General features: G+C 34.8%; 1 protein-coding gene across 1 annotated transcript in view; it reads right to left on the bottom strand.

The window, feature by feature from the left end:
• Positions 1-12,500, bottom strand: part of LOC135211216 (hemicentin-2-like) — a 222,157-nt gene that overhangs the window by 124,269 nt on the left and 85,388 nt on the right. The window contains exon 5 of the mRNA XM_064244453.1: positions 4,994-5,114. Coding sequence (XP_064100523.1) covers positions 4,994-5,114 — 121 coding nt within the window. The remainder of the gene's footprint in view (positions 1-4,993; positions 5,115-12,500) is intronic.

The following is a 12,500-nucleotide window of genomic DNA, read 5'->3' on the forward strand; positions in this document are numbered from 1 at the left end:
CAAAACCAAAAATGGCTACAAGTGATGTAATTCTACGAAATCCTGTTTAATGTAATCTTTTGATGTAAACTTTATCGGCACCAAATTAGCGACCGGAGATTTCCCCAGGTCAGTATAGTTTTTAACCTTTGAGATAAAACTACTTCATAATTCGAGGATCTTATGGACAATGGGTCTAATGATTCTGCAAAAAGAACAAAATCTACAATGAATTTTTAATGAAGTGTCGGCATTCACGTGTAATTCTATTTATTGTGAAAACACAAGATCTATAGTCAATATAAACGGTATTTTTCAGTGTTCTTATAACCAGCCTGCATTGTAAGAATTTATTAGTCTGGAAATTCACATTTTGAAAATACTTGTATTTTGCTTAAAACTGCCAATTCAGTGTCATACCTGTTTACTTCAGAGTACAATAACACAGGAATTACTGCTCCAACGAAGCAAGTTGCCGTATTGGGGTCCGTGGTATCATGAAGAAATCGAATACAATTAAGTTTAAAATTCTCTTTCAGCATAGTGAAAGAACTCCTTGAATAAGGTGCTTTTGGAATAATGCTTACTACATCAATTTTCCAGGTACTTATTGATTAGATGGTATTGGTAAAAACTTCAGTTTTTGTGGAAGACATAATTCTTCTGGACAGAAAGTAACACGATGTAAAAGAAAATGTTTTTTTGCAATATTGCTGAATCAGATGCCCCACTTTATGACATCATCAGGGAGTCCGTTAAATAATGAATAAATTTGCTATAAAAAAATAAAATTCATAAAATACAACACAATACAAAAAATTAGAAGAAAGACCAAAGACCGCTAACCAACCTTACACAAAGAAGGCGGAAGACAGAATACGTAAATAAAAAGTTAACTTGGGTAGAGCTACGTGGAGGAGGTCTGGGTATTTAATAATGATTCCAGGATAAGCAGCTCGGATACATTAGTTGTTTGACCTATGGTACAGAAATACAGTTTTTTGAGTGGTTTCTTATGGTAGAATGTTCGGTATTGGAGAGCCTACAGCAAGTACGACAGCTTAATCCCCGATGACAGTCGAATCTGAACCTCGGTAACCTCCTTGTATGTCCAACATCTGTCCCAGAGTTACACTTAAGGCAAGTATACTTATATACCACGTTATAGGTCAAAAGTGGGTTTAATTGGTCTTTATATTTGAATAAGGAACCTATCGTTAGTTGATATTTGGGGATTAATTTTAGATTAATGGCACCATGATATTTATGAACAATTTGCGCTAATCTTTTTCGGAAAGTCGTGTCAGAAATGGAATAGGCCATAAAAAGCTAATTTTGGTGATAAATTAATGTATTGTTTCCCGTGTCGAAAATGCTGACAATGGTTGCAGGTCCGCAAAAATATAGCATGTGAGTATATGGTCTATAATGGATATTAAAAGCTTTCGAACCTTGCACTAGGTTCATCTTCAGTCTAGTCACTTGACTTAAGATGAACCTAGTGCAAGGTTCGAAATGTTTTAATATTCATTAAAGACCATATACTGACAATACTCACATGCTATATTATTGCGGACCTGCAACCAATGAAAAGCTTGTTAAGAAACAAACGGTGCTTTTTATAAAAACAAAGTCTGTGGGAAGCAGTTGTTCATAAAATATTCAGAAAGGAAACTAATTTCTTGGTCGAAGGATTGCCAGTTCGATGTAATAAAAAAAACGTCTTGTGGAGAAGAGTAAAAATGAGTTAAGTTTAAAATCATAAATTCAGGAACTATAATAATTGGATCCTAGTATGAGATTCAGAACCTTTGTCCCGGTGTTTTTTTTCTTTGCATTTGACAGAGATATTCTTTAGCCTTAGTAGACTTTACATCCCTACCTAATTTTAGGTAGCATTCATTATTACTCATATTAGAGAAAATTATATTCATAAGAGTAAAATAAAGCAGCCGAAGCCACTGGCGGAACACTCCAGTGTATGGGTTCAAAGTTATACGTGACGTAAACATACGACGTCCTGGCCCTTCCCACAAGGTGATGACGACAAACAGCTGTCTCTGATATTCTGAATGAATAATCGTACCTTTGTCAAGGCTTCAAGAATGGCGGCTATGATAAGTCATTGTCCCAGTGGTTGGCCTGAAGTCTAAATTCCACGTATAATCCAATCTAATCCCGTGCAGTTGTCTATTTATTACAATGATCGACACCGTCATATTAGGAAAAATATCGAAGGAGTTACGACGAATGCCAAAGTTTTCTTTACTTTGTTCATTTATTTTTAATTATATAACTTTTCAATGGCGAAAAAGTGATAGAAAGTAATTTCTCGAATTACTTGTGGAAACTCTTTTCTTCAAGGATTCCAACACTACTACTACTACCACCACTACTAGAAAGTGTAAACAAGGAATATTGGTTGTATGTCATTGTTACCAGAGGTGGAGACTTTTTCATAAATTACGTCATTATACTTTCGAAAGCCATTCCTCTGGAGTTTGCTGGCGATGTCTACAAGGAGTCGGTGTTACTCTTATAATTACCAGACTTATGCAACTTTCGTAATACAGAATACAGTAAAAAATTAAGTAGAGATGTAAGACATCCTGTGAAAAGGTGTCACCTTTGTCATGTACGTTGATAAAATTTTATTCCGGAAAAATACTGGGACACCGGCTGTGAATCTCATAGTAGACCACTAAAAGTCTTCTTTCTGATAACAGAAGTATTAAAAGACCCATTATACCCAGTAACCAGAACGTCTAAGAAAGGCAGTTGATTAATCACCTTTTTTCCTACAGCAAACTTAATGTTACTATCTTTAGTATTAGCATATGCTTAAAACGAGTCAGTATCACAGTCATTTTTGAATAAGGCGAAGGTGTCATCAATATACCTACCATAAAAGACTGGGTGGAACCTGAGTGGGCACTCATCTAACATGTGTTCTTCCAGCGAGCACATGAAAATGATGTTGGCAAAAGTAGGACCCAAAGGAGAGCCCTTGGCTACACGTCACTTCGTTTATAAAGTTTGCGATCTAAAACAAAGGCAGTCCCGCACTGCCAGTTCTAAAAGAGTTTTGAAAAACGTACGACGAAGATTGTTAAAAACAGAATCTGGTTCAGGAAAAAGTTTATTTAAGATAATATCGATAGTTTCTGCCACAGGGACGTTAGTAAACAGAGATTCAATATGTAAACTGGCCAGTTTTAAATCAGCGTCCTGTAATAAAACTTTATCCTGAAAAGAGTAAGAATTCCTGAGAGTAAAATCATTTTTAGTCAGCGGTTCTAAAAGAGGTACCAAATATTTAGCTAGCTTATAATTAGGTGTATTATTTTCAAGTGATTTTATTCCGCTCATCATACAAGAAAGACATTCAAGGAAATTGTGAGGTTTGGGTATTATGATTCCAAATTTTGCTAAAGAAAGAGTGACTGTTTTTAATTTATCAAAACATGTGCTATCTAGACGTGAAGAGTTTCTTTTACGTCTCGAGTTGGAGTTCTGCCTAACTAATTTCAGAACAAATGAAATTAATTTTTTTCTCCTCATAGAGTCGATTTTCCACAGGCTAACAGCATTACCGTTTAACGTAAACAAAAGCGACCTGGTGCATTTTGGAAATTGAAAACATGCTGGACTCCATTCTATAAAAAGAGATCATCACATTCTTAAATAGCTAAGTAGAAAAGATCTTAAGAGACCAAGGTCAGTTCACTTAAATTGAAGCACCTGATTTTCACAATATAATAGTTGAGGACAAAATAAACAGATTTTTACGTCTTTAAAAATGAGAGAAATAATACATATGGGGTTTTTTTGTCACCGGATCATCTTTTGGAGTTTTAGTATACGGTCTCCTAAAAAGACATAAGCCCAATACACCGATGAGGCCAATCTTGGCATCATATAATAGCCCTATAACGTGGTATATAAGTATACTTGTCCTATGTGTAGCTCTGGGACATATGTTGGATCCATGAGGAGGTTACTGAGGGTCAGAATCGACTATCATTGGGGATTTCATAATAGCTGTAGACTCTGCAATTCCGAACTTTCTGGCATAAGAAACCACTCAAAAAAAAAAGTGTAAAACATATTTTGAAAGAAATGATTTCTGTATCACAAGCCATACAACTAATGCAAACGAACTGCTTATCCTGGAATCACTATTTATTAAAGAACTAGTTCCCCAGACCTCCTCCACACTGCTCTACCAGAGTTAACTTTGTATTTATTCATTCTGTTTTCTACCTTCTTTGTATGTGCTTTTGGTTCTGTTTTTTTCTTTTAATTCTGTGTTGTATTTTATGAATATTATTGATTTTTAGAGTAATTTCATTCTTTATTTAACAGATTCCTTGATGATGTAATAAAGTTATTAGGAAACGTTGGATATTAAGAATTATGCTAAATTTAGTACGTTTCCATGGTCCACCTTCACGCTGATGTCTCCTACTGGCCGTCGCCTACCTGTACTATATATATATATGTATATATATATATATATATATATATATATATATATATATATATATATATATATATATATATATATATATATATATATATATATATATATGTATAGATATATATATATATATATAATATATATATATATATATATATATATATATATATATATATATATATATAGATATATAGTAGTATATAAGAGAGAGACAGAGAAAGAGCCGTAACACTATAACGATTGACTATAGAGTATGTAATTGAACTATGAGGACATCAAAATGTAAAAACTGGAAAACCAAACAACCTTTAAACCTAGAATGAAGTTTTTTTCCCCCTCAAAGTTTTCCCCAGCTGAGGAGATATGCTTCTGGGCTGTTGCACGTTTGACACGACCTCTGTCCGGCATATGAAGGGGATTGAAAAGACGGAGAGATATCCTGACCAATTCGTAGGCCAAAGAACGGACAGCCAGGCCGAAAAAGGATTTCTGAACAAAGTCCAGATATGAAATGTCTAGAAAGAAAAAACCTACCATGAACTGTGAGATGTAGAAGAGCCATCATGGTCTGTGATGTCATGAAGTCAACTCTGCAGGTGTAGTTTCCACCGTCAGCCAAGGTAACTTTCTCCATCTCTAGGTATCCGAGGCGTATCTTGAAAGCAGAAAAAGTTATTTCAAATATTAGTTTATAATATTTGAGCCATGACAAAGAGCAGTTTATGAATCAAATCACTCACGGAATAACCGTGACTGAAAACTCCAAACGGAACACTTTTGCACCATTAGCTAATGGTATGAGGCAAAGATTCCAATGGAATAGTTTAAAATTAATAACTATAAAGTAATAGTTTGTAAAAGGAATGGGTAACAAGGAATAATTTTTCAAAAGTTGTAACAGTAAAGTAGTTAAGGGAATGCCAAAAATTCTTTTGTCTCATCCTTGGGTAAGGAATATTAAAGCTTTGAGGGAGAAATGAAGACAGGTAACATAAGGACTAATAGAATAAAAACAGTTTGAGTTGTAAACGACAAAATGGGATAAGTTGAATTTTCAAATCTATACATATATATATATATATATATATATATATATATATATATATATATATATATAATATATATATTAATACATAAGCACACACACAAATATATATAATTTTATTTATGTATAAATCTATAAATTTATACATGTATATAAGAAAGTGTCTATTTTTGCATGTAAGTCTACACGTCTGTATGAATAAGCAAAAAAAAATAAGTAAATAAATAAAGTCATTTTTGCAACAAATAATTCGAAAAGAAATAGGACACCGAATAAATAAAAAAAGTAAAAAAGGGCAGATGATTTAGGGAACACCTTACCTCCCTCCTCATGCAAAATATTGATACCTGCTCCAGGAACATTTGCATATATTTAGAGAGAAATCTACTGTGCATAATCAGTTACGCTTCCTCCTTCCCTAGAGGAGGAAGGACATGAAATTTTCATGTTCTTCGGGTCTAGAAGCTTGGAGTTCGTTAACCTTTTATGTAAAATTGAAAAATGTTGGCTTCATAATAAGTTTGCCTTAGGAGAATTGCAAGTAGTACCATTTAATTTTTTCAACTAGGTAGCTTATTCTCAATGGTTTTAATTTGGTAAACTAGTGTCAAACAATTGTTCAGTGCATTATGTCCACCAGAAAACTTGCGGAGAAGAAGGGAATGTGTAATATCTTAAAAAACAGATATGATAAGACAGGGTTAAGCAAATTGTCGCGTTATAATTCATCAAGTTTCTGACGCTCCTAATGATCTGCAAACACTATATGAATTCCGAGGATTAAATAGACAATGTATATGGTCTGATTTTTATTCCCCAGATTCGACCGAAAGTTCTTAAGTTTAATTTATGTTGTTTATTGTATTTTGCAAACAAACTTGTTTTTTTCTTTCTTTTTTTTAACGAGGTGGGAAGCAAATAAATACAAGATTCAGTTTTCGTGCGTGTGTGTGTGTGTGTGTGTGTTTTCTTTTATTGACTGTGTTTTTACAGAATATAGAATTTCTACCTACTTTCTGACTAAACATCCTTTTGTTTAATTTATGGTGGTTATCATAGTTTGAAAACAAACTTTTGCTCACGCTTTTTCTTAAGCGGGGTGGGGAGCAAATAAATACAATTTCAGTTTTTTATCGTTTTTCACTAACCATATTTCGACTGCATTCATAATCTCTACCTATTTTCTGTATTATGAACGATAGTATTTATTTTTATCACCGTAATTCTTTGTTTCTATCTCCAATTCTATCTAACTCATCTCGCAAAATGTTGGAACAGACCGGCACCGATTTGATTTATTACACTGCGTTTTTACTGCTCGTTTTCCTATCTGTGAAAAGAAATCGACTCGCTAATGAGGCTCCGTTCAATCCCTTCCGTCTCACTCCCTTCCTTTCGCGAAAATGTGTTAATGAAGGAATGGAGGAGCTCGTCTTCTATCATATTTCTTTTTACCTCTTGGTATATTTCATCCGTTGTTTTTCTTCTTCTAGCTTTACTGACGTTAGGACTTAATTAGTACAATTATGCGAATCATTATATAAAGGCTTGTACATTGCTTTAGACATTCTGTTTTACGGAATGATGTTTATGATTCACAAGAATATTGGAGATACTTATGATCAGGAAGATTTCAAATAAACAATATTTTTGAATCCACAACATTATCCACAATAACAGCATAAGTTCCATTATACATACGAGTATATACTTTTCACAAAATAGCGTTTCACCTTCACTTCCGTACTCATCAGTGGTCTTTTGTTCCAATACTTCTTAGTCCTGACAACGCGTTATCAGTCCTTCCTTCTATCACGCCTGGTCTTCACTAGCCTAAAATACCCCTAAACAACATTATCTATTTTTCAGCAATGCTAATATTTTTTACTTTTTCAACCCGAGAATTCTTAGAATTTTTACCCTGAGCAAACACTCTATATTGTTAGTATCACTATAAAGAAAATGATCATTGCCGGAAAATTCCAAATTTTGATAACTTTTCCATTAGTTTGTCTCACTTGCCCAGAATAGTTTTCGTAGAAAGTAACTCCACATATATGAGTTCCCCTATAAGTTTCTTTATATTGCTTCTTGATATTACATAAAACGCTCTAGCGTGACGAAAGAGAAATAAGTGGACGAGTTCCTAGAAATCCCCGAAGGAATCTAAGGTATTTTGAAGATCAATGACGACCTCCCCGAATGTGGTTTGGAAGGAAAAAAGATAAACCCGTAAGTATTTGAAAGTACGCGCACTTTTATACATGTATGCGTGCTCACAGTGAATAAGTGTTTAATTGGCACATGAGTAAAAAATCAGTGAACGTTAAAAACACGAAAATAATAGAGTGCTTTTGAACCAGCAAATCATTGACATTTGTGACTCAGTAATATACCTGTAAACCGAATGTTTAATCAGATGTGCTAAAGGGTTGGATTTTTACTGATATTGGTAGTGAAACTTTAATGACTTAAAGTAACGACCTCATCCCTCAGTTCTGAGTTGATGGGGTACTTGTGCTTTATTTATTGATAAACTGCTATGGATTTTTTAAAATCGAATTTTTCAAAATAAATCAGCTCCCAGCAAGCACATTTTAATCCGGTCTCTGGTGGTTGCTTCGAATTCAGAGGTCCACTAAAGGCCTCATATTCGTTTTAGCAATTAGTCGACACTTACGGGGTGGCAGAGTAATATACCCATCTGTAAAAGGAGTAAAATGAGCCAAAGGAAAAATATAATGATAATCAGATTTAAAAATGAGTAAAGAGAAGAAGTGAGCAGGGTTTTGGTAAAAAAAGTTTTTCGCTGAAAATGACGACCATATTTTATGGTAAGGAAGTTTGGTATTGTATTGCGATCTTTTCGTGGAAGCCTGATAGAATATTTTAACAAATCTTCATGAAGACAACTATATTTTCTTTTATTTAGAAGAGATTAGACTGACACCTGTTGCATTTTTAAATTGCGATATCTGCAATGGTATACCTACTTTGAGTTTTACTGCTGTACATATTAAAACTCTAGTTTGAAAGTAATATGAGTTTCTTAAAACTAATGAAGATTTCCCAAGGGTTATGAATTTTTACAGGTATCTCGCAAGTTCCATTTCCGTCGTTTTGTTGGAAATGGGGAATATATTTTGGCTCCAGGTAGTCTGCCGTCCTAGACATTTAGTATTAACCCAGACACATAAAATAACACATAACCTCTCTCGAACAATAAACCGAAGTAGTAAACAAGTCTCAACGTAGGTTACAGCTACGACATTTGATTACAAACACAAATGGAAAAGTCCCAAGAACAAGTCAATATTTATGAAAACAAACGCTTTTGTATCAAGATGCCTGCACACGCAAAAAGGGAGGGAAGCATATAACACATAACTCGAGCAAGAGTTCCTTCGTACCCGGATGTCACCTTATGACTGCATGACGTTGGAGTGGAAGCCCAATCCATGCCAAGTGAAATCTTTCATCACGGTGAGTTACGGAGGACGCTTAGGTCAGAAAGTTCCATTGGCCCTTCCCAGCCCAGGTCCGAAGAAAGCAAGAAAAAAAGGAAAAAGTAGGGAAAACAAAATGAAGAAGAGAATTCCTAAGCTTGGAATATCATTTCAAATACTCAAGAAACTAATTACAATGACTCAGCTCATTCGTATGCAAGATATGCTCATTTCCTGGTTAGTTCAGTGGATTATGCCAGCAAGAGCTCTCCTTGCACAAAGGTTACTTGTTATATAAGGGTCGAAAAAGCTAAGAGGCCTAGTGTGGACCTCTGGCTTCGATACTCCAACATATAAATTCTCCAATAATTATTGGTAGCTCAGCGAAAGTAAGATTTTATTTTTGTTTATTCAAGAAGAAACAATTTTAGTTCCTGAGCCAAACAATAGGAAATTTTTGAATGATATATATGTAGGAATATGAAATCAAATAGCATTTCTTACACTCGATGTGATGTCAAAGCAAGAACGCTTTACAACGAAATGAAGTTTCTAAAAATTATCGATGTTTCTTTGGTAAATTTCCTTACTAACCAAGTGTCCAATGAGGATTCAAGATAACCAACATATCAAGAAAGTGTAACAAGTTGTCATAGACTAATAATCAACTGTTCTTATTCTGGGTCAAAAGAAGAAAAACGGTGTGCTAACATTTAATTCGTTTTGCTACGATAAATTGCACGTGAAACAACACTGATTGAAAATCCTCTAGTTTACAGAGTTTAAAAGTTGCCACGCCTGACTTTGTTTGAATACAACGGGCATTTGTCCGACAGAGCAACCAACGTTAAAAATCTCTGAAAAAATATGAAAAGAGCGCGAAACAGTAATAAACTATTCATCATACACAAGTCATTTCTCCAAATTCATATAAAAACGGCCATTTCCTTTTCCTTACAATAAAAAGGGACTGGCATTTCTGAAATCTATTTCTGCATTATGACTGACCACGTTTTGATTCCCTAAATTGAAGAAGTAAAACTGTACACTAAATGCAATATAACCTCGGAGGAAAATCCAATCCTCACTTCCTTTCAAGAGATATGAAAAATTGTCGTAAACATTTCTTCGGTGAAATGAATTATCATATGAGCTGATAAACTCCCACGTGTATTTTCTGCAGTGTTTCTGGCAATCGAGAATACCAATCATAACCCATTTTGATAATGGATGAACTGACTCAACTATATAGCTTATGTTGCCTTCAGCTAGATTAAGAGTAAGAATTTAATAAACTTACAGTTTGACTGAGTGTGTGCAAAACACTATGTAAATTTCATCATTCAACTGAGTATGAGTTGGACGGATCAATGCGGATTCCTTATATAATGACATTTGTAATATTTTCCATGTTTCAGCTAAATTTGAATACGTGTAGAGGCGGCTATCACTGAATTTAAATCAGGTATCAACTTCATTTTGCAAGTGCGTCGTACTTTTTGCATTTTGCTTTCGAAGTTTGTTGTGATGGTTAAGAGGCTCTAGGTCCCAGATCCCATCCCGTTAATGGTAGGCTTCTGTGAATATTATAATTTCTTCTTCACTCCTCGTCATCTTCTCAGCTTTATCCCTAGTCGGAATAGCTGTTTTAAATAAGCTTATGCGGCTGTAACACTCTTGAACGGTTCATTTCATATTTGCTTTTGGCTGATGTTTAAGGAAGGACGCTCTACTTGACGCCAACTTTCCCTATTTATACGATCTTGGGAACGGTACTGAAAATATGAACATATATGGTTCTTTATGGCATATGAATAAATGTTTTTATTTACTATTTTACCCTCATGTGCTGTGTTCGGAGTCACGATACGATACGGCTTGCCTCCAAATTGACTCATTAAGCTCTGTCTCATTCCTTTGGTGGAGCGGCCAACAAATGACAGCTGACAGAGCCAAGGCTTCATGAAAGCTGATAATGCAACAGTGAGTACGTATGGGTGTGTGTGTGTGCTGTGTTGCTACAGTCAGGTGTTATGAGTCTCTTGACAGGCGGGAGTTATCGGCAAGCGACAAAAAGAAAGCATCAGCACTCAGCAGAATACTGTCTACTACACACATACGTATATATATATATATATATATATATATATATATATATATATATATATATATATATATATATATATATATATATATATATATATATATATATATATATATATATATATATATACATATATATGCATAACTGAATCACGAAAGTTTGGAACGTGATAAATCCATAAATAAAGGTTATACCTATATATATATATATATATATATATATATATATATATATATATATATATATATATATCACTAGCAGACCAACCCAGTATTGCCCAGGAAAAATCTAAATGACAACTGATGAACTCTCTCTCTCCTCCTAAACCCCCCCGAATCTCTCTCTCTCTCTCTCTCTCTCTCTCGTCTCTCTCTCGTCTTCTCTCTCCTGTTTAGATAGTTGTTTCAGTTACATTGCCCAGCATTTTTGACATTTTATATATAACCACTTCTTTTCATCCCCCTTCCTATTGGGGCTGAACTTGGACTTGAAGGGCATCAGGAGTATCTCAGTTCATCCCAGCGACCTAAAAAACCATTGGTTAGGGTACTAATAGCCATCATTTTTTACGTTTTATTTTTCACCCCCTCTCACCCACCCCTCCTCTCTGGGCTGAACTTGAACTCTAAGGCATCGGGAGTGTCACTATCCTTTCCAGTTACCTCTAAAGCTGTGGATTAGACACCAATATGCATAGTTTTCGGGTATTTTTAGATGTCAACCACCTTCCCATCCCCTCTTCATATTGGGGCTGAACATAGACTTAAAAGACATCAAAATGTTACTGTTCATCTCAACGACCTTGACTAACTAAATTAGACACAAATATCTGTCATTTTCGGTTATTTTTACATACCATCACCTTCCCACTCCTCACCCCACTTCTTCTCAGGGTTGAACTTGGACTTGAAGGCCATTGAGAGTCATTGTTCATCTCAGCCACCTCAAGAACTATGTATTAGAAGTTAATATCTGTCATTTTAGGTTATTTTTACATGTCACCCTCTTCCAACCCCTTCTTCCGCCCCCACCCCCCCTTCTACCGGGGCTAAATTTGGAATTAAATGGCATCAGATATGTAACTATTACTCTTAACAACCTTGAAAACTATGGATTATACACTAATATTTATCATTTTAGATAATTTTTACAAGTCATCCCCTTCCCACCCTTTTCTGCCCCCCACCTTATTGGGGCTGAACTTGGACTTAAATGGCATCAGGACTGTTATTATTCATCTCAGCAACCTCAAAAACTGTGGATTAGACTCTATCTGTCGTTTTCAGTTATTTTTACGTCACCCCTTTCACGTCACCCTTTCCGACCACTTTCCCGCCACTTCCCTATTGGGACTGAACTTGGACTTGAAGAGCATCAGGGGTGTAACTATCATTCTCATTAACCTCAAAAACTATGGATTAGGTGTTAATATCTGTCGTTTTTCAA

This window comes from Macrobrachium nipponense, chromosome 4, assembly GCF_015104395.2.
Source record: "Macrobrachium nipponense isolate FS-2020 chromosome 4, ASM1510439v2, whole genome shotgun sequence".
Classification (NCBI taxonomy): domain Eukaryota; kingdom Metazoa; phylum Arthropoda; class Malacostraca; order Decapoda; family Palaemonidae; genus Macrobrachium; species Macrobrachium nipponense.